The sequence below is a fragment of the Nothobranchius furzeri genome, chromosome 2 (assembly GCF_043380555.1).
Source record: "Nothobranchius furzeri strain GRZ-AD chromosome 2, NfurGRZ-RIMD1, whole genome shotgun sequence".
NCBI classification, from domain to species: domain Eukaryota; kingdom Metazoa; phylum Chordata; class Actinopteri; order Cyprinodontiformes; family Nothobranchiidae; genus Nothobranchius; species Nothobranchius furzeri.
The window spans coordinates 62,996,939-63,019,508 of NC_091742.1; the positions used below are offsets into that span (position 1 = coordinate 62,996,939).

At 43.7% G+C, this 22,570-nt stretch overlaps 1 protein-coding gene across 9 annotated transcripts in view; it reads left to right on the forward strand.

The window, feature by feature from the left end:
- The window catches only part of spega (striated muscle enriched protein kinase a), a 75,122-nt gene that overhangs the window by 36,103 nt on the left and 16,449 nt on the right, over positions 1–22,570 (forward strand). For all 9 annotated transcript variants that reach the window (XM_054747614.2, XM_054747615.2, XM_070547236.1 and 6 more), the window contains 28 exons: positions 332–1,090; positions 1,186–1,499; positions 1,614–1,760; positions 2,014–2,196; positions 9,319–9,482; positions 10,743–10,831; positions 10,948–11,123; positions 11,207–11,384; positions 12,443–12,516; positions 12,602–12,760; positions 12,848–13,037; positions 13,126–13,355; positions 13,446–13,565; positions 14,459–14,563; positions 14,771–14,977; positions 15,045–15,168; positions 15,634–15,806; positions 16,216–16,328; positions 16,850–17,018; positions 17,280–17,379; positions 19,707–19,907; positions 20,207–20,264; positions 20,352–20,429; positions 20,543–20,715; positions 20,850–20,876; positions 20,963–21,115; positions 21,198–21,240; positions 21,335–21,400. In XM_054747614.2, the coding sequence (XP_054603589.2) occupies positions 332–1,090; positions 1,186–1,499; positions 1,614–1,760; positions 2,014–2,196; positions 9,319–9,482; positions 10,743–10,831; positions 10,948–11,123; positions 11,207–11,384; positions 12,443–12,516; positions 12,602–12,760; positions 12,848–13,037; positions 13,126–13,355; positions 13,446–13,565; positions 14,459–14,563; positions 14,771–14,977; positions 15,045–15,168; positions 15,634–15,806; positions 16,216–16,328; positions 16,850–17,018; positions 17,280–17,379; positions 19,707–19,907; positions 20,207–20,264; positions 20,352–20,429; positions 20,543–20,715; positions 20,850–20,876; positions 20,963–21,115; positions 21,198–21,240; positions 21,335–21,400 (4,573 nt within the window). The remainder of the gene's footprint in view (positions 1–331; positions 1,091–1,185; positions 1,500–1,613; positions 1,761–2,013; positions 2,197–9,318; positions 9,483–10,742; positions 10,832–10,947; positions 11,124–11,206; positions 11,385–12,442; positions 12,517–12,601; positions 12,761–12,847; positions 13,038–13,125; positions 13,356–13,445; positions 13,566–14,458; positions 14,564–14,770; positions 14,978–15,044; positions 15,169–15,633; positions 15,807–16,215; positions 16,329–16,849; positions 17,019–17,279; positions 17,380–19,706; positions 19,908–20,206; positions 20,265–20,351; positions 20,430–20,542; positions 20,716–20,849; positions 20,877–20,962; positions 21,116–21,197; positions 21,241–21,334; positions 21,401–22,570) is intronic.

Here is a 22,570-nt window from a genome sequence, read left to right on the forward strand (position 1 = left end):
ATGGGTTGCTGGCTTTGGTCCGGGTTGATATTAGCATGAGCGTTGCCACTAGTTTGCAAAACTCATTGGTTCCTCTTAGGCATGAGGGATTTTTTTTGTATTTGAATGTAAAGCCAACTTTATGCTTATTGTTTGGTTTTCTAGCAAACTAGTCTTAAGTTATTGTTTATTTTTGCTCACTTGATTAGACACAGAACACCTAGAATTTTTTGGTGAGCATGAAATCATTAGGCAGAACACCCCAATGGACACGGGTCTCCTCCGAAGCGTTTCTTCTGTGCTTGATTTCAAAACTCACACCTCCATTTCCCCTCAATCCTCGTTCCTCCAGGACTCAAACTGGTAATGAATCTCTGAGGCTGTCCTCTGGAGACCCCTCTTCTCAGCCACCTTTGGTTGTAGGTAAAAAGAAGATCAGTCCTCAAAAACAAGAGCACGATGAAGCAAAATCTTCAGACCAACAAGATTGTAAGAACCCCCAGTCATCTGGCGGTGACAACATCATGACGCCCAAAATGGCTCGTGCAGGACCTAAAATCTTCGACAAGGTTCGGGCTTTTGAGGAGAGAAGGAGGAGTGTGGATCTCCCAGGTGGAACAGTTTCCAGTAACTTGGATAACAGTGGAGGGAAGATAGGAGTCAAAGAGGTGGGTGTATCCCAAAAGAGGGCAGCATTTCAACAACGGGCTTCCTCCCTGGAAGACCAGACGAGTTACTCTCAGAGGGTTCAGAACTACCAGAACAAGTTTGCAGAGGAGCTCCAGAGAATCAAGAAGCTTGTAGGGAAGTCGAGCTTGAAGAAGGCCTTTTCTACTGAGCAGCTGTCTCAGAAAGACTGTCTGAAACCTGGGAAAGTTGAGCCCATTCCTCGCCAAGTGGTGCAGAAGTTAGAGGCGAGGGAGCGAGCTCTGGAGGAAGGGAGAGTTGGAGGCAGAGGTTCAGGGAATCAAAGGAGCAAGCCTGAAAAGGATAGCATGACGCTGATGGTGGACGACTCTTCGTGGCGAGGGAAAAACGTTGTTACTGTGGAAACGGCACCCGTTAAACAGTTACCAGGAGAACCAACAGCAACAAGGACAAGCTTCAACAGGTGCCACGTACATGATTGCACCAATATGTGTGGTTTTTTTACTTTCACTTTAAAAATCTAACATGTGCTATAATTGTTTTGGTTTATGAATCCAGCAAAACATCAGAACATCTGGGAACACGCCCAGAAACAGACAAGACGGAAAACAAACCAGAGGAACGAGCTTCCCCAGTTACCGGAACCGAACAATCCAAACCATCACGAAGGACCCCGTCTCCTGCTCCATCAGTCAGCCCTGTGCTAAAAAAGAGAAGGGCAGAGGCGGCCTTGCAAGCGAACACTCCCACAATCCTAGTGGAGGATGAGCACATGGCAGAGGACCGTGGTGCAAACAAGAGCAAGAGAACGGATGAAAGAGTTCGCAAAACCAGAAAAGGTGTCCCGAAACAGTCCAAATCTCCAGGGGAAGGTAAGAGATGATAGGAGCCTGAATTAAAAAAGAGAATTGATTAGATTAAAATAAAACAGCTCGAGCTCATTGAAGCTTCTCATTTTAGCTTTAGCTAAACTCTGTTTTGTTCAGGTGGATCATCTGATGACTCCTGCATGTCGGCTGATGAGGAGCCAGTGGAGGGCCCCGTGTTTGAGAAGCCTCTCCAGGACACCACAGCCTCATGTGGCTCTGAGATCACGCTGACATGCATCATCGCCGGCAGCCCGGCTCCTACAGGTGCCAGATCCAATTGTTAGGCTTTTCTGTTTAAATAAATTTTCAGTGTTTTGTTCCTTTAAAGAATGTTCCCTCATTGGATTTTAGCGAGAGGACTTTCTAAAGTGACTTCTCCCAGCAGGAATCCCAATGAGAGCATGAATATTTATAAAAATCTGTGTGTCAAAGCTGCAGAGACCAAAACAAAGAGCCTCATTCAAAGAGCATCACTCTGCAGCACGTTTTCGCATTTTCTTCTCCTTTTTTCCCTCAGTGACATGGAGGAAGAATAATGTGGCGCTACGGAGCGATGCCTTCTATGTTGTTAAGTCTGAGGGCAAGCAGCACAGCCTGGTGATAAAGGAGATGAGGCGGCACAATGCGGGATCGTACTGCGTCACAGCTGTCAACGCAGCAGGGAGCGCGTCCTGCAGCGCCGCCGTCTACATTCAGTCAGGTGAGTCTGATTCAGACACACGTGGAAAGGATATTTAAGTTACGACAATTCAAATAATTACTGTAAAAATCTAAACTGAAAGAAACATGTGTTGGTGTGAATGCTGACATTGGTTCATTAGAGTTACCTTTAGGGATGCACCAGTACTGGAATTTTCAAATCGAGTAGGAGCACTAATAAATTTCACTTCTTACAACTGAATTTTTATATGTTTATTTTTATTTGACAGATAAACATAAATTAACGTTAAAGTAACACTGAGCTGTTTTCTGCTCCTCCACCCGGTTGAAAGTGCAATAACAACTGTCGTAAACAACCCTGCTGTGGCTAGCGCTAACAACGAGCTAACATGAGCCAGCTAATGCAAAAATAAACCATGAGGTAAAAAGAGCCACACTGTTGGACAAAAAATGATTACTTACGCGTCCTGTAGCAACAATGCTAGGTCATCAGTCCATGTCAAGGCGCCTGGCCTTGTGAGGCGATGTCTTGCGAGGCCAGGCGCCTTGCTTACGAGGACACTGTCCTTCCTTGGTCAAAGAAAACGATTAAATGAAACAGACTTGCATCACGTGACCGCGGCTTCCACGGCGGTCACGTAACGTCACATGACACGGGAAACAACGTTGTATTTTATACGTATAAGTTTCAATATAAATATAGAATGAGACTTTTGCTTTTTAGATCGTGTATATGTTTAAATTAAAAATATAAGCGAGTTACTACCTGCTATCCACCAAAGCCGCAACTACCAAACAACTAACCAACCATAGATAACTTCTTTGTATCTAAAAAAATATTTTAAATTAGCTGACTTACTTTTAAACAGAAATTTCCCCCCGAAGTAGCTGCCGGCTTCGGATCCGCCGTCCTTTTGAAAATACCGCGGTGTATTCTGGGTAATTTTTTACCAAGGCTAGGCTACAAGACACCTCCCGTGTATCCTCGTTCAGCTAGCTAAACGGCTAACAAACGGAGAACACAGGCATCGGTAGAACATGAACATTGGAACCCGTCTTGGAGGTTCATGATGACAAATCTCCTAGGCAACTGGGGCGGGGCCAAGACATATAGGCATTGAGAAACACCCCCTGATTAAGCCTCCTTTAACTTCCTCAAACTAGCATAGACCACTTCAATGTTCACTCTTGTTTTAACTCTTTGCTTCACCTTCAAAGACATTACCCTCTTACTTTTACGTTCATGCTCCACCATGATGCCAACAGAAAAAGCAAGCTTCTTCTATTTCTTCGTTTTGTGCTTTTTATTGACAATTCGTGAACTGAAAATGATAACTGCTAGCGTTACAGCTAACAGTGCCACCTATAACAGTGTGGTTTTTGGTTAGCAGGAAGCTGCAGAGTTGCGTCAATTACAGGGCTGCCACCAACTCTCACACACATTTGGCCCTCTTCACACGCTCTCACGCCACACCTTCAATATCTCACGCTGATTAATCAACCTGCCCCCCACCCTCCACTCAGTGAACAGGGTGAAGTGGTACGCACCCCCACCCCCCATGCTCCCACGCATTCATATGTTCAAAAGTTGGCAGCCCTGCACATATGAAACTGGTCAACTTTCTAACTCAACAAGCATTAGCTTAAAGTTAAAAAAAAAAACATTTTATCACTGATCTTTTTAAGAAACAGCCATCTTATACTTGTTTAACAACAGTTCAGGCGTGTAAAGTCCCATGTTTAGTGACCTGATTCTACTGTGAATTCTACCTGGTGTATAGAGTTCCAAAGGGGGCGGGGCCTCATCACTGGTTGCAATGAAATCTTGTTTTTTTGTGGGGGAAATTACAACAGCTTTATGGGCAAATTTTATCCACATTACAGCAATTGCTGCATCATTATTCAGCAGAGGTGTGAACTCGAGTCACATGACTTGGACTCGAGTCAGACTCGAGTCATTTTTTTAATGACTTCTGACTTGACTTGATAAAATCTATAAAGACTTACGACTTGACTCGGACTTCAACGCCAATGACTTGCGACGTGAATCGACTTGCTTCTGTTGACTTGATGATGACTTGAGCATATTTGATATTTTAGCACAAAAGTGGCACAACATGGACAAAAATCATAAACCATTCTTGCTTCTGGGTTTGATTTACTGCTAAAGGCAGCAGCACTTTGTTTAGAATAAGTTTCAGTTTAACTTTCTGTTTGTTTGAGCAAATAAATGAAGCTTTAAGAAGCTTTTACTCTGGAATTTATTTATTGTCATTGTCAATTAATTGAAGTTGGAAAGTTGACTTGGTTTATGACTTGAAAATTCAAAGTTAAGGACTTGGACTTCTACATCATTGACTTTCGACTTGACATTTACTTGGTTGTCTTTGACTTGGACTTGACTCGAGACTTGACTGGAAAGACTTGTGACTTACTTGTGACTTGCAAAGCAGTGACTTGGTCACACCTCTGCTATTCAGCAACAGTCAGCTTCCTCCTACCCCCTCAGAGAGGTTGAAACCTCCTTTGCACCGGATGTGAAAGCGTCACCAAACGGCTGCAGAACGTACGTCGCGGCATTTAGCCTCTGTCACAGTGAACCGTTTCCTTTTTATCTGCAGCAAAGTGTAACGTTTTTGACGCGTCCCACAAGCGAAGGGGATGCTATCAATACATTTTGAGTGTATTTTTTATGCGCTACGTTTCCATAGCACATCAAACGCTGTGGTTTAAATCAGGAAATCAGTGTAAAACGTCCAGTTATCTGTCAAAATTAAAGTCACACGCAGTACATAGGATCAGCAGTGGCTCAGGAGGTAGAGCGGGTTGTCCAGAAATCGGAAGGTTGCAGGTTTGATCCCTGCTCTCACCAGACCGTTGTTGTGTCCATGTGCAAGACACTTGATCCACCTTGCCTGCTGTGGGGGTCGGAGGGACCGGTGGCGTCTGCGTTTGGAAAGTCTCACCTCTGTCAGTGCACCCCAGGGCAGCTGTGGCTACAGTGTAGCTCATCACTACCAGTGTGTGAATGTGTGTGTGTGAGTGGATCAATGATGTTGCAATCCTCCCGTGATTAAACTCGTGTGATCAGCTGTGTGGAACGCTTTGGTTCCTGTCTTGCATCAGAATCGCTCCCGGTCAAAAAGGAGCTCATAGGTGAAACGTCTCTCTTACGCTACATGCCGCATTTGCGTCTAATGGGAAGGAGGCTATCGTCTCAGTCCACCCCTGTGAGCATGTTGATGTATAATTTTCTAAGCTGCAGCGAGTAAAAACAAACAAACAAATAATAATAATAACAACAATAATAATTATGGCGCTCTGAACTGTGAGTCTTTGAAACACGTCAACTCGTTAAATCTGTTGCCAGCCGTCCTCCGTCTGACATTCTGTCTAACAAAAGCATCCCATCCCGGGATTCTGGAAGCAACAGTTGCCATGGCAACCCTTTAATTCTTGAAGGCACTGATCCGTCCTCCTCCCCCTGGTGTGACTTTAAAACCCACCCTGTCACAGAAAAGGTCTCCTGAGACTTAAAGGCAGCTTTGACATTCAAAGTCAGGAGTAAACAAAAATCGGGTCCTTTTGAAGAAGTAAAAGGTTCTAGTTATTTAAACAAAGCTAAAAGAGCTTGTGCCGCTCCAGGTGAGCGTTGATACAGCTCTTGTTTAAATGCAACTTTTGCCAACAAATGTGAGCGAGCTGCATCTCCAGGCCTCCACTGCCTTATTAGGCCACCCAAGTCTGACTCGCAGGGGTATTTTTAGCCACCCTGTTGCTCTGTCGGATGATTTCGGCCTGCTTTACGTCCCCCTTACCCCGCGTGAGATTACCGCCGCAGTCATCAAGTTTTTCATCAGCTGAGGTTTCACACCCAGAGGCTGAGAGATGTCTGAATGTGGTGGGATTGTGTGAGGCGTCACATCTGAAGCATTTCTTATGTCATCTCTCTAAGGGAGAGTTGAGAAAAATCACCAAAATTTGAATAAACTTGAAAGACATTTGGCATTTTTTTGGTCTACGCCACCGACGGTTCTGGTGTTAGATAATCTGGACGCGAGGATGAATCTGAAAAGGGAGGTTGTGTAAGAGTTGGAGGTTTATATAAACACTCGTGGGATTTATTCCCCCGGTGAGACGCCGTGCAGAGATGTGAGCTTAGGTAGGTTTGGATTCCTTACAACCTTTTTTTTAAGTCAGCTAAAATATCCACCTACAAAATGTATTTTGTAATGTGAACAAAACTTTAAATTCAGCTACATCTTGGAGCATCTTCAGCTGCTAAAAGGTTTACTTGCATATGTTTCATTGGTGTTTGGATCTTTAGTTTCTGTTTATTTTTTCAGGCTGTTGCCACTTTGTTTTCTGCTTATTCCAGTTTTTTAACCGAAATGCGAAAAAACATAAAAACAAGAAACGTAATTAGATTTTTTTTTCTCGGAAAATCAAATTTAACTGCAAAAAACTGAGCTTTGAGTTACAACAGGTTTTCCTCTCAAGGGAATAAGTGAATGATTGGTTCAGGGATTATGAGATGAACCTGTAATCTGTGCAGCTAAAGTCACTTCAGAGAAGTCTCTACTCTCCTGTGCACACGTGACTCAGTGAAACGTTTCATAAGCTTCTAAATAAAGATTTGATGTTATTTTCACTTTATGTTTTATTGATACAAAATTAAAAGCCCACCTTTCGATGCTTTAAGCTATTTCATGTAGAGAAATTATGGCGTTTTGGTTCATTCTTAAAAAAATAATCCAAAGGGTTCAAACGAAGGCAACGGGACTTCTTTGGTTTCTTGAAGACGTTTCTCTTCTCATCCGAGGAGCTTTGTCAGTTCTGACATGAATACGGGAGAGTCGTTTATAAGCTGTAGCTGTCGTTTAACGAGCTGAAACTACCTATGAATACCCTTTCTCCCTAACCCCTGATGAGTTGTTTATGTCATTATGTCCTATTGTGTTGGAATGGTTGTTTGGATTAGATGCAGGAGGGTGTGACCTGGACTGAAACTGGTTTGAAAAAGTTTCAAAGCTGCATTATAGGTGTCGGAATAGAGAAATCTAAGTCCTCCTCCTCTATTTAATGCATGTTTTTCACGTTTGACGTAGATGGCTTCTTTTACTCCTCTCTCAAACCATCGATCTTCTCTGTCCAGAATGTGTACTTTGTCATATTCAGAGGTGTGACCCTTGTCCTTCAGGTGTAGGTGGACTGCAGTCATGACCTGAAGCGGTCTCCTGTGTTGTGCCATGCGCTTGTGTAACTGCTTAGTTTCCCCGATGTAAAGATCTGGATAGTCCTCACTACATTGGATTGTATAAACGACGCCACTAAGCTTCTGTTTGGATGGACCGATTTCTGTCTGTTTGTTTGGAGAAAATTCTTCTTTGTTTCTCTGAGACTCTTGTCACATATGGGATGATGGTGCTTCTGCGGCTGTAGATTCTCCTGCATTCCAGTCAGAAATGAAAGTTCCTTGGATAAGAATGAACTCTGAAGAAACGTCTTCAAGAAACCAAACCAAAGAAGTCCAGTTGCCGTCATTCAAACGCCTTTAGATTACCGTGACCTGGGTGACTATATGTCACGATTTGGGGATGTTTGGACCCAAAATGCAGTACCCCAGGATGACACGAGGCAGAAGTTGGTTCAAAGTAAAAATCATTTTATTTGCAGGATAAATGAGCAGAAATAAATCCAAGGCAGCGAGCCATAGTCCAAAAAGTCCAGGAGCACAGGACTCCCAAAGCTCAGAGAACCAAAAACCTGGAGACCAATAAGCTCACACTGAGCACGGACAAACGCTGACAACATACAAACAATAGACTGACACCAAACAGAGACAAGACAGGGCTTAAGTACACAGGGAGAACATTTAAGGAAACAGGAAACAGGTGTGTGGAGTGAGGGCTGGAGGGAAGGCAGGTGACACCAATTATCTAAATGGGGGAAACAGAACCAATGGAGGGCAGATAACCTCAAACCCAAAACTAAGGCCTAGTCCACACGTAGCCGTTTTTTTTAAATGAATATCCGCCCCTCCAAAAACTTGCATCCACACCACCTCGTTTTAAAAGAAAACTCTGTCCACACGTACCCGGATAAATACGTTGTTAAGGACATGCCAGACCTGTAGGTGGCAGTACTTCCCCCGTTCTTAACCTCGTCCTTCGTCTGTGGTCTTCCGCAAGGAGCAGTAATTCCGCTTGCAAAAACAAACAAGCAAAAAGCGCTTGGACAATTGATAAAGCGTGCGCAGCTCTGAGGGCATCCATGCTGTCGGCTAGTATAAACACAGGTCGCACACGTGATGTCAGCATTTTTTTTTGTCGCGGAAAGTGACGTTGCGGACCTTAAAACTCCGGTTCTGTCCGTCCACACGCAGACACCCAAAACGGAGAAAACGCAGATCTTCACTTTGGCCGGAGTTTTTAAAAAGATCCGTTTTCGTGTGAAAAAACTCTGTTTTCGTGTGGATGACAGGCCAAAACGTAGAAAAATATCTACGTTTTGGCAGATCCCCGGCTACGTGTGGACAGGGCCTTAACCTAAAACTGAGGGAAGGACTCACACAAACACATACATACAAACACTGAGCAGGGGAATGGCACGGGACCTGGGAGGAATTGACTTTACAACATAAGACACCTAACTGAAACGCAGACAAAGGACACATGAGGGCGCTAAGAGACACAAAGGGGAATCTAGAGAGGGATGGAGGACACCAGGAGACACATGAAGAAAGGGGCAGAGGCAGACCATGACACTATATCCAAAGATGCAATAAAAAAAACCTAGCTATCGGACTACGATTATGAATGTTTCTGATTCGACGTCAATATTCATTAAATTGCCTAATTTATACCCATGTTTTACTTCTTAAACTGTAGTGGCGATCTTACATTTAGTAGAACTCCAACATTTACCCAGACACATCACTGAGAGTTTGTTCAGATCCTACCGGTGGTGTGTGATATTTTGCTCTTGAAAACACGCAATAACACAGACAAAATCATTCCTGCGTGCCTTTCATTGTATGTTTGAACCAGAGGTGCATTGTTGCTCGTCCCATCAGACTTTTTATACTTTTAAATTTTAAAGTTTTGCTGAAAATTTCAAGCGGTTGGATTTTACTTGTGTTCATTTGACACTGTTCCACCAGAGCCAATCCACCTTCGACATGGAAAACCAGCTGTATCTGTGGAAGTGAGCAGTCCGGTCCAGTCGGATGAGGAGAATCTCAGCCCTCAGGAGGAGGCGATGGAGGTCGGAGGCTCGTCGTCTCTGAGTCCAGGTCTTCACTTTAAAGAACCTCCATCCTTTCAGGTAAGAAAGAATGATTAACCCTCTGATGCATGAATTATGAGATCTTCAACCATGATTTTTTAAACAATTTTTTTCATTCATCTTTAGGTGTGAATTAAACAAATTTCAACAAATATTTTTTGTAACATTTTGTTAATTTACAAATACTTTATTACATGTCCATCTCAGTGGACAGCGTGCAATCTGAACATGATATATGTTGGCTTGCCTTACTGAAGTCCAAATGGAGGGGCTCACATGCAATAAAGTCTTCAACAGCTGTGCTTAATAGCAAAAATAAATAAATAACACTTTTGAGTACCTGTCCACTGTAGTGACCATTATGCATCAAAGGGTTAATACAACCATCTAGAGCTGCTTTTTTTATTCTTGCTAATGTTCGTTGTTCTGGAATTTGGAGGGTTTACCTCCATTTTATTTTATAATAATAATGAGGACAATAATACTGAAATAGATGCAGAAAAAGAGAAAGCAGATGTTAGTAAGAAGCTTCATGGATCAGCTACTGTCAAAGTGGAGGCTGCGGTGCTCCCTCAGTAGCTTTGTCCAGTTTTAGAAGGCTAGCTTTAACATTTGTAGGATTTTAACTAAGAAACAGACCTGAAATAGAATAAAATACAAAAAAAAAAGACAATTTTCCTAAACTCTAATTTCTTCCAATTCTTAAGAATAAATAAGAATTTAAAAGCACCCAGGGGGACTGGACAGTGTAAACGTCTACTCTTGGATGTTTGGAAAGGACGGTGTGATCGACCCAACCTCGCCTTTAAAAGGAGCATTCTGGTTTGCCGTTTGTTGTTAATACACCAGTGGAGCAGATCTTCATCTGCAGTGATAGTAGTGTCCACATCCTACCCCTTCTAATGTCAAAAGATCTGGATCATGCTCAAAATCCTGGATATGAGTGGCTGAAGCTCGTGTCCTCTGTAGGATGAGCGAGATGAGGTGATCGGCTCCATCATCTGGGAGGAGCTCTGAACAGAGCTGCTAATCCTCCTCATCAAAAAGAATGAACCCAGGACTTCTGGAGGTTTTCCAGGGATGTCTCATAATTAGAAGACCCCAGGTGGATCCATCACTCCCTAGAGATGTTCTCTCTACACCTTTGGATCCTGCGGAAGGAGCTGTGGCTCGGGATGCCTGGGCTCGGATCGCTAAAACAGCGGAAAATAAAAATGTGCCGTGGTTGTTTTCCATGTGTTTGTTTTTATATTAATGTCTAATCAGATTTTCGGGTAACCATGTGTTGATTCCGTAAAGGTGACGCCATTCGACCAGGGAGTAACTGAGGGCCAGGATGTGGTTTTATCAGCTAAAGTCAGAGGGCAGCCCAAACCCACGGTGTTGTGGTGAGACAGCGTTCCATCCTGATGGTTTTATGAGATGCCCAAAGCTTTAATTCAAATGAAGGTCGCTTCTCACAGCCGGCTATAAGTGATGGTGACAGCCTCTTTGTGTTGTCCAGGCTGAAGGACTCCGCTACGGTGAGAACGGGAGGTCGTTTCACTGTGAGAGAGGCTGAAGATGGCTCCTTTGAGATGAGAATCAGCTCAGCCCAGAAGTCTGACTCTGGGCTTTATGTTTGTAAGCTCCTGAGCGAGTGTGGAACCAAGCAGGCAGAGTGCCGGCTGGAGGTCCTAGGTGGGTTAAAGGCGACGTCAGATGGATTCATGTTTAAATGCTTTCATGTTCACGTTCGGCTTTGGTCTCATCAACAACTGCAGAACACGTAAACCTAAAAATCACCAGAGAGGTACAAAACGTGTTGGTGAAGGCTGGAGAGTCAGCCATGTTTGAGTGCGACATCACTGGACCTCCAGATGTGGATGTTGATTGGCTGTCTAATGGGAAGCTCATCCAGCCAGCGCTGCTTAACTGCAAGATGCATTTTGATGGAAAGAGGTGAGTTTGTGTCGAGTCTAGGTGACTTACAGTTCAGAATGACGAGTATTTCACAAGAATCTAGAACGATCATACCATCTGGTGCACAAATTACTATCTGGTGCACAGGAGACACTTACTGGTAGAAGAAGCGCCTCTTAAGACACAGATCACGGGGCACGTCACAAGAACAATGAAAATAAAAATGTCAAGTGATCATAAAAATGAGAGAACAAAGTGAAAAATTAAGACAAAAACGAGAATAGAAATTAGGAAGAGAAAAGGTGTGCATGGGAAAGTGAAAAAGACAGAATTGATAGAAGCAGAGGCATGAAAAGAAGCTGGTGATGAAGAAGAGGACCAACCGAAGGTCGCTCTAAAGTCAGCTTGAACAAGTGAGTCTTCAGCTGCTTTTTGAAGGAGACCACTGAGTCCACTGATCTCAGGCTCAGGGGGAGAGAGTTCCAGAGTCTGGGGACCACAGCAGCAAATGATCTGTCACCTTTGGTCTTTAGCCTGGTGCTGCACAACCAGTAGGCGTTGATCACTGGACCTCAGGGACCTGCTGGGGGTGTAGGGACTAAGAAGATCACCAATGTAAGATGGTGCTTGTCCATGTAAGGCCCTATAGACCAGAACCAGGATCTTGAATTGAAACCTGAAGTTGACTGGCAGCCAGTAAAGCTGGAGGAGAAGCGGGGTGATGTGGGTGTGTTTGGAGGACTTGGTCAGAAGCCGAGCACAGGCATTCTGAACCACCTGTAGACGGTTCTGGGAGGTTCTGCTCAGACACGTGAAAAGAGAGTTACAGTAGTCTAAGCGTGAGGAGATGAAGGTGTGGAGAACTGTCTCAAGTTCAGAGCGGGACAGAATGGGACTCAGCTTAGCAATGTTCCTGAGATGGAAGAAGGAAGAGCGAACAAGAGAACTGACATGATGTCTATGAGATTCATACTGGCGTGTATGAGGCATGTTTGAACCGTCCTGTAGTCTTTTCACTTTCTCTAGTTTCATTTATTTACCTTCATTGTTTTTTGGCGTTCCGTTATGTACCTTTTAAAATAATGTTTCCTTCATAGGTGTCGTCTCATGCTGAATTCTGTCCATGAGGATGACAGTGGGATGTACACCTGTAAGCTGAGCACAGCTAAAGGTGAAACAGAAGTTATGACTGCTCAAAGACGAACCATGATTTTAAAAAGCTTCAGAAAACAAATCCATAACATCTGTTTTTGCAGAGGAGTTGACTTCAAGTGCAAATCTGAGAGTCACTCCTTCCAGGGAGCCATTGTTCACCCGCAAGCTGGATGTCCTGGAGGTCACTGAAGGTCGCACTGCACGGTTTGACTGTAAGGTGAGCGGCTCACCTGCTCCGCGGGTCACATGGATGCACTACGGTAAGAAACCTCATGAAGCTTCCATGGAAAATTCCAGAACAGCCAGAATCATTGATTTAGTTTTCTCCCACCTAAACGTTTCGTCAGAGGCACGAGTGGAGGAGAGTGATAACGTCCGCATCTTTCAGGAGGGGGGGCGCCACTCACTTGTCATCAGCCATGTCAGCAGCGACACAGAGGGCTTTTACACAGCGATTGCTCAGAATGTTCATGGAAAGTCTGAAAGCACCGCTGAGCTGTACGTGCAAGAAGCCAGAGCCGCCATCTCTTCCCACATGTAAGTGGAGTCCCTCAAACAGAAACCAGCGGAACCCAACACTAAATCAGGCCCATTTTTGTAATTATACTCTTCATTCACCTGTTAGGGCCAAGCTAGAGAAGATGCCATCCATCCCCGAGGAGCCTGAAACGCTTGAAAGCGAGCCAGAGAGGAGGACCATGCCAGACTTTGTCAAACCTCTGGCAGACGTGGAAGTGGTTGCAGGCAAGGAGGCAGTACTGAAGTGTAAAGTAGAAGGCCTGCCATACCCCACCATCTCCTGGTACCACAACGGGAAACGCATCGAGAGCAGCGAGGAACGCAAAATGACTCAGTGTAAGCAACGAAATAAAGGAAAATAAAACAACTAAAGCCTTTTGCTTAAGGGAGGGTGGGAAATAAAATGCTTGAGTGTGTGTTCTTTAGACAGGGATGTCCATAATCTGGTCATTCGGAGCACTTGTCATGGCCACAGCGGCGTCTACAAGGCTGTTATCGCTAACAAAGTTGGAAAATCCGCCTGCTACGCTCATCTCTACGTGACAGGTACGAGTCAAACTCACAATTTGAAGCTCCTATTTATGAGATGTAACCCAAATGGTTCAAATGAAGGCAACTGGACGTCTTTGGTTTCTTGAAGACGTTACGTTTCTTATTTAAGGAGTTTTGATCATTCTGACAGGAATACCGGAGTCAAGCTTATAAACTCAAGCTGTCTGCTCATTACTGTTGGACAGAGATGTAAAAGAAGCTCTCTGTGTCGAACGGGAAAGAGGAGGAGACCTCAGGTTTCACCTTTCCAACACCTACAGTGCAGCTCTGAACCTAATTCCAAAGCAGTCTAGATCACACCCTCCGGCATCTAATCAAAACCACCATTTCAACACCTAATGACATAAACAACTCATCATGGGATTGGGAGGAGGGGTGTTCATAGGTAGTCTCAGCTCTTTAACTCATGCACTGCCAGCCGTTTCCTGATCGGTAAAGCCCTTCGCTGCCAGCATTTTTCAGCGTTTTTACTGTTTTTTAAAGAATGTCGCACGCTAGGATGATGTAGACGCCAAAACAACCAAAACAAAACAACCAAAACAAAGAGGAGACTCACCTCTTACATCAGGAAGCTCGGCTTCAGAGCTGAGATGTTTGTTCTCACGGTGCGGGGGCTCTTTCCGACGCCCACACAGTAAAAAAAAACATGTAAATGACGACTTTAGTCATCATTGGCGGTGAACGAGTTAAGCAACAATAGACTGCTCCCGTATTCCAGTTAGATTTGGCAAATCCTCCTCGGATGAGAGGTGAAACATCTTCAAGAAACCAAAGAAGTCCCGTTGCCTTCATTTGACCCCTTTGGGTTGCCATGACCTGGATGGCTGAGAACCTTCGCCAGCATGTGAGTTGTAACATTTCACTGATGTCTAATTATTTCTAAACAGATATCGTTCCCGACCCTCCCGATGGTCCTCCGGTGATTGAGGCCATCTCTGGGAAAACTATAACCCTCAGCTGGAAGCCTCCAAAAAAGCTCGACTGTTCATTAGGTGGGTTCATTTCCTCCATTTCTGGAAAGAAAATATAAGCTTTCACAGAAAGTTGACTCTGTTTATAGCATTCCTGTCCTACATACTTTTTCCAAGGATGTCTTTATGTCCCTTGAGATCTCATCAGCTCAGACTTGAAAACAAGAACAATGGTTTTATTTAGTTGTCACTCAGATTTAGTTGTTAAAACAGTTTGTGTGCCGACAGATTCCAGCTCCTTGCTCTATGTGGTCCAACAGCAGTCCCTGGGCTCAATCCAGTGGTCTGTGGTGGCATCCAACCTGAAGGAGACCCATCACACCGTCACCTCTCTGTCCAAGGGAGTCCGTTACGCTTTCAGAGTCTTGACTTCAACCGGGAAGACACTGAGTAAACCATCAGTCCCCACTGATCTGGTCCAGCTGTTGGACAGAGGTACAGAAACTACAGAGATGCCATCTCGAGTTTAGCATGGCATCTTTCTAATCTTTGAATGTTTCAGGGCCATATTTAAGGAAAGCTCCAGTTATTTTGGAAAAACCTGACATTGTGTATGTGGTGGAGAACCAGCCGGCAAACATCACCATCACACTGAATCATGTACATGCAGCCGTCACGTGGAAAAGGTTGGTTTTCTTCTGAGGATGTGGCGTTACAATTTAAGGTCCTGTGGTCATTTATGTTTTAGGGTTAGGGTTGAAGAAACGGTTTCAGAGATAAAGTCATTAAAGACCAAGTTTACTGAGAAGCCATTTCTAAGTGTTACTTTTGAAATATGAACGATTACCCTGAGCTTCACATGCAGGTTATACAAGAAAGTATCCTTCTATCCATATTTCCTACATTAGTCGCCAATAGAAAATAAACAGGGAAACGCTCAAATGAGAGAAGTCTGACAATTGCACGTCACATTGTTGAGTTAGCAGTCATAGACTCACCTTGGCTCATGACGGGGAAAGCTATTGTTAATTTAGTGTCCAGGGAAGAGCTACTGTATTAAACGAATTGACTGGAAAACGTGACGTTTTTCCACCAACTGATTGATATTAGACCTACGTCCAAGCGTTTTGTTACAGCTGTGTTTTCCTCAGGAGGGGGGCAGTGTTGGTCAGCAGACCAGGAATGTATGACATGAGCATGCCAGACGATGATCAGCACTCCCTGAGGATACAGCGGGTCAAGAGTGCTGACATAGGTCAGCTCGTGGTCACAGCCAGCAACCATTTTGGTAGTGACCTCTGCACCCTTCAGTTGGCCATGGCAGGTCAGTTCAGGCACAGATCGTGTCATAAATGTCTCCTCTGTCTTCTCGAATCCCCAGTGAGTCACAGCAGGTGGCTGTTCATACTGACCCGATTTAGGTTAAAGTGGACATTTCCTCTCCACTGTCGCCACATGCTTGCTTAGTATGGGGATTGCTGTTAAGTCTCTGACACAAGTCAGTGACTCGATGGTATTTGCTGGGAGGCATAATGAACTGGACTCAATTCAATAACAAGTAGGTTCAGTTGGAATGTTTACTTTGTGAATTTCCTTGAGATGACTCTTGGGACTTGGCACTGCTTACATAAAATTGAATTCAGTTGAATTAAATCAATGTAGAACATTAGTGAGATCTCAAGGAACTTGTTAGAAGTGCTCTTTGGTATAAATATTCACTTCTTGTTCTGCAGTTGCTCCAAAGTTTGAAACCATCATGGAAGACGTGGATGTTCATGTTGGGGAAACATCTCGTCTGGCTGTTGTGGTTGAAGGGAAACCAGATCCAGACATTCTGTGGTTTAAGGTAACGTATTCCTCTTACTATGGGAACTTAACACTTAACATCTATTAGAAATAACTATTTTAGTACAGAGTTGTATGGCTGCATGGTGGAGCAGTTGTTAACACTGTTGCCTTGCAGCAAGAAGGTTGCAGGTTCGAAACTCGGCTGCGGCCTTTCTGCGTGGAGTTGCATGTTCTCCCCGTGCATGCGTGGGTTTCCTCCGGGTACTCCGGTTTCCCATACAGATCACAACATGCCCCACAAGTTAAAAATTGTACGTCGCTTTGGATAAAAGTGCCAAATAAATAAACATTAACATAAAAAAACTTACCTTTTTGATTGATTTGGGTGTTGTGTTAAAAGGTGCGACACATGAGTTGTCACAATCACAAAATAAAACAAAAATGTCTGTCATTTGGCAATTTTATCTCTTTACCGCTTATGGCAGTGCTACTGATTTAGCCGTTTCTAATAGTCATTTATTTGTGAGTGTCAGCGAATAGTTTTTTTAAATTGCTTGACTTTGATTGGCTGTGTTGCAGGATGAGCTCCTTCTCTCCGAGAGTAGCTTCTTCACTTTTGTGTACGATGATCCTGAATATTCCCTCGTCATCCTCAACGCTCAACCCGAACACTCGGGTGTGTACACCTGCACCGCAAAGAATGTGGCTGGCTCCAACTCCTGCAAGGCTGAGCTCACAGTTTCTACAGGTTTGGAGCCCATGAAAAATATCAACAGTACACAAAAGCGTCATCGGCAAACACAGAGATTTAGTCTACGAAATGCTGATAATTTTGTGAAACTCTTAAATACCGGAGTAAGCTGACGGAGCATTATTTCTTAAATCTGCTCCATATGAGCGCAAAGTGTTTTGAAAGTACTACATGACACCATCTGTCGCTGTGTTGGCATGTTCAGACACACGCGCAAACACACACACCACATTAAACATGTGTTGGTGCTTCACATAGGAGAAAAGGAGGCAGTAGAGCCAATGGAGGATGAAGGGACCATTCTGAGGAAGATGAGGCGTTTGACGGATTACTACGATATCCACAAAGAGATAGGAAGGTGAGTGTATGTGTGTGCATGCGTGCATGTGTGTGTGTGTGTGTGTGTGTGTGTGTGTGTGTGTGTGTGTGTGTGTGTGTGTGTGTGTGTGTGTGTGTAGCCTCACATCTCTTCAGACAAAGCGAGGATGTTAATAGCTGTTTGAGCACCCAGGGTCGAGCTAGGGGAGTTGATGGGGTGGAAGAGGAGTTGAGGGGGTTGCACCTGCTTAATGACAGCAGACAGAAACAGAGATGAGTCACCAGCCTGAGTGGATTGAATGCATTAGCCAGCAGATTATTTGTTTTGTTCTGTCTCAGCGGAGAGGGAAGCGTTCACTGTGAGCCGAAGAGCTGTCTGAGAGGCAGAAACAGGCAAATGACAAAATCTGTTTTCCAGCCAGAGAGACGAACAAAAGATTTTAAATGAAACTCAGATTTCTTCCCCTATGCAAAATGGAAAACTACCCAAAGATGAAACATAATTGTAGCTGATGATCTCAATTCTCTTTGCAAGAAAAATTGTCCTGATAAATTAGTGGAGAAGGAGCAAACACCATCAACAGATAAAACAAGAAGTCCTCAGTGTGTGAATGTGTGTGAGTGGATGAATGATACACTGTAGTGTAAAGCGCTTTGGAGTCCTTACTCTGAGAGGGGCTATACAAGTGCGGCTCATTTATCATTTATCATGAGGACAGTTTTAAAATGCAGAATTGTTTCCATAAGAACCTTAAATAAACCATAATTTTAGATTTGTGATTCCCAATCTTGATACTGAGGCCCAGATTTGTGTGTTTTTTTCAAGTGCAATCAAGAGGAGTGTATCTGTATCTAATTCTTAAAGCCTTTGCAATAGAAGCAAAGAAAAAGCGGCTAGACTGTTACTTCTCAAAAAGGTGTCAGGTATGTTAGGAAATGAGAGTGAGACACTGACGGAATCATGAATAATTTATCAAATATAAAATTGTTTAAATTTATTTTATTACTTACCATTACATAGGGATGTCCCATTCCGATATCGATATCGAAAGTAATTCCATATTGGCCCAAAAACAGTGTATCGGATTATATCGGACGGCATCAAAAATCTCTGATGTAAGCGGTTCGTGAAGGTTCACATTTTTGCAACCAATGGTTAACAAAAAATTGTCCTTTTTTCATACTCACTGTTATTGGCTCTTGTTCTCCAGCTGAGTAATATCATTTGATCAAGCCTTTCATACATTCCACACTACGAAATAGGTAAAAGTATGTATGATTTGTGCTGATATCGTATCAGATCGATATCGGTATCGGTCAATACCGAAGGCTGCAATATCGGTATCGTATCGGAAGTGAAAAAGTTGTATCGGGACATCCCTAACATTACAGAAGACATAGCTATACTGCTCGTTCTCTGGAATAGCATTTATTTATTTATTGACTTATATTTTAGGAGGATAAAACTGCTTGAGATGAGCCATCTCGCTTTCAAGCGGGTCCTCCTACATTATACCTAAAAAAAGCAAGATTTAAAAACAAATCTTAAACAATAATCACAAATTAAAAGCAACAACAACAAAAAATATTTCTGTGGCATGTACAATAAATATTTTGCCATAAATTCACACGAATTCACAAACACATACGCATAAATGCAAACGTTGCAAAGTCACATTCCAAATGCTTAGAGAATGCTCGCGTTAATTAGACAGTTTATGTTTATATTTTTGCTGAATATAAACATAAACAGACCTACTCAATAAGCAAAATGAAGAAATTGACCTTAAATCTGCGGGTAGCTTATTCCAGTCCAGAGGAGCTTTAACAGAAACAGCATCCCCTGCTGCTGTTTTAAACCAGGACTTACTAAAGAAAGCTGGTCGTTAAAACAGGTATGACACTGAGAATGAATGGGTAATAACTGTGTTTTTAAATAGAATGAAAATTCTAAATAAATGCATTTGAAAATACTTAGTAACTACCAATGACATTGATGCCTAGCGTTTAAGGACAACATGAAAGGCGTTCATACATATGGCAGTGGTGAGTCTTAACAGGACGATAAAGAGCAAAGCCGCATAAGCTGTTATAAAGTATCTTTTTTATATTATACACATATTTGTTAAATGGAAATAAACAGACGTGTCTGTAAAGGAGAAACAAGCATCCTGCTGATTCTGAGATGATATTCCTAATGTGATTCCTCCCTGAGGAGGAGTTCCTTTGTTCTTCCTGCATTAAGAACTGTGAGGAAAGCTATTTGCCTTTGTGATACTTAGAAGAAGCAGGTAATGGGAGCAAATGGTGCAGGTTGATGAATCTTGGCTCGAGCACAAAGATAAGCACAACTGTTTGCTGTTACAGGGGAGCCTTCTCCTATGTGAAGAGAGTCACGCTTAAGGAAGGGAAGACTGAATTTGCAGCCAAATTCATTTCAGCTCGAGGAAAAAGAAAAGCCTCAGCCCTTAGAGAGATGGAGCTGCTCTCTGAGCTGGACAACGAGAAGATTCTCTACTTTCACGACGCCTTTGAGAAGAAGAATGTGGTGGTGCTCATTACAGAGCTGTATCCTTTTGCTGTCATTGGCTTGTGCTGCTTCAAATCTTTTTACCTCGTTGTCAAGCAAACCTTCGGCTAAGCATCTCTCCACAGCGAGATCCAAACCACTGATCCTAATGTGTTCTGCAGTGCCCTGGAGCCATGAACGAAGCAGCTGCTCCTCTCTGACTCACTGCTGCTCTGTGGAATTAGCAATAGATAGCCTGTGTGGGAGTTTTGCTCATTTATAATTTATTTCTCCTGCACCCACTTCTTGGAATCTTCTCCCTGTGTTTTTCTCATTCTTCCTCAACTATTGTGTAAAGATGTCACGAGGAGCTGCTGGATAGGATGGCCAAGAAAACAACCGTTATGGAGCGGGAGGTCTGCCTGCTTCTGCTTTGCGCACTGCGCTGATATATTATGTAACACCAATGTAGACTTAATTCAATTACTTCTCACTTCTTTCAGATTCGCAATTCTGTTCAGCAGATTCTGGAGGGTCTTCGTTATCTGCACCAAAACAGTATCGTTCACCTCGATGTAAAGGTATTACACCCCCCCCCCCACACACACACACACACACATTTAAATTATTTTATTTTAAATTATTTAATTTATTTCAACAAACTTGCTTATTTCTCTGTTTTTGCCTCTTTTAGCCTGAAAACATTTTAATGGCAGCTCCAGGAAGTGACCATATCCGTATTTGTGACTTTGGAAATGCCATAAAATTGGATGCGTCAGAGGAGTACTACTGCAAATATGGCACACCAGAGTATGTTGCTCCAGAGATTGTAAACCAAACTCCAGTTTCCACAGCAACAGACATATGGTAAGCCACCTGCTCCTTAGCATGGAGTACTGGCTCTGCGCTGCAGGAAATACTGTCTCACAAGCCACAGTGTTTTCTGCCCCCCCCCCCCCCCCAAAATCCTCTTCCAATGAATCTGTTATGCTCCTCTACAGGTCTGTTGGTGTCATTGCTTACCTCTGGTATGTTTAATAGCTTTATAGTTGAGCATTTAGCCTCAATCCCTGAAGAACTCCTCAAGAAATGTGTTTAATTCTTCCTGTTTTAGTCTTACTGGGGTGTCTCCCTTTGCTGGTGAGAACGACAGAGCCACCGCCCTAAACATCCGCAACTACAATGTGGCTTTTGAGGAGAGCATGTTCTTGGACCTCTGCAAAGAAGCAAAGGGATTTGTCATCAAGTTTTTGGTGGTGGACAGACTGTACGCCTGCTATGGTTTGAACTTCTGAGATTTAACTGTCGGTTTCTTCCTCGTCTCATGCATTATCGCCTCTCCCTCCTAGGAGACCGAGCGCCACTGAATGCCTCCGTCATCCTTGGTTTAAGGTGAGCCATCAGTCAGAACATCTGCCTGGAACTGTTAGTAGATTTATTTCTATCCCTGCCAAGGTTAATGTGGTGTAACCTGTTTGCCCTGCAGTCAACAACGAATAAGAGCATCAGCACAGCTTCGCTAAAGGAGGTCCTATCTAGGAGGCGTTGGCAGGTAAACTCACATGAGAGTGTTAGAGATGAAGGGTAAAGAGCAACTTGCAGGTTTTTTTTCTTCTAATTCATATAAAATGCTGTCCAAAAAATACTATTTGAAATGCTTATTGTGGATATTTTGTTTTAAAATACATAACAGCAGAGTTGTTCTAGTGAAAAGTGGCTTTTCTGTGCAAAGCTTCTAAAAAGGCTCTTTTTCCTAAATCTGAACCTCTGACATAACCAAAGGGTGTCATGATCCTGTCATGTCCTGACCTCCATGCTACCTCCATCCACCTCATCAGCCTTCATGCATCACACCTGGTCCCCTCATCAAGCTCATGCCACACACCTGCCTCACCAGCTACATATTCCACAGTCAATCACCAGCACTCTGCCAGATTATTGAACGCGTCTGCTAGTAGATCTTCCAGCCTTTTCATCGTGCCTGATCATCATCTACCGACCTCATTTCACGCCTGACCTTCGCCAAGAACTCTGCCTGCCTCCACGACCGACACCTGTCCACGACCACGTCTCTCGCCTGCTCCTCGCATCTACTTCGTCCCAGCCTGGTTCCGATCCATGTCTATCTTAGACACTGCCCGTACCTGAACTCCACTCCAGTAGCATCTCCTTTTAGCTTCAGGCTAATAAAGACTGTTTACTATTGCCTACTGTGCTCTGGTGTCCTTACAGTCCTCTGCCAAGTTCAAGACAGAATAATCTGACCAACATTGACCCGACGCCAACAAAGGAATGGCAACGCGGAGTTGAGACAGCCATCCCTGGCTTGGAATCCAAAGTCAGCGAACTGCTGGAGCTACTGCGACCCAACGCTTCCACCCAACCAGTTCAGTTCCGGATTTCGCCTGTCCACGAGCCACGGCTGGTTCCACCAGAAGTGTTTTAGGGGGATCCTCAACAATGTCGTCCCTTTCTCGCACAATGTGAAATGCACTTCCAACTCCAACCCTCCTCTTTTCCTACAGACAGATCCAAAGTGGCTTACTGATACTTTAAATATCAGACCAAGCCAAGGTGTGGGGAACAGCTGCTTGGGCCAATGACTCACACATCTGCTACCAGTACCAGACTTTTGCTGATGAACTCATAAGGGTTTTTAACCCAATCCTGCCAAGCCGTGAATCTTCCAGAAAACTTTTATCTTTGTAACAGGGAACCCGGA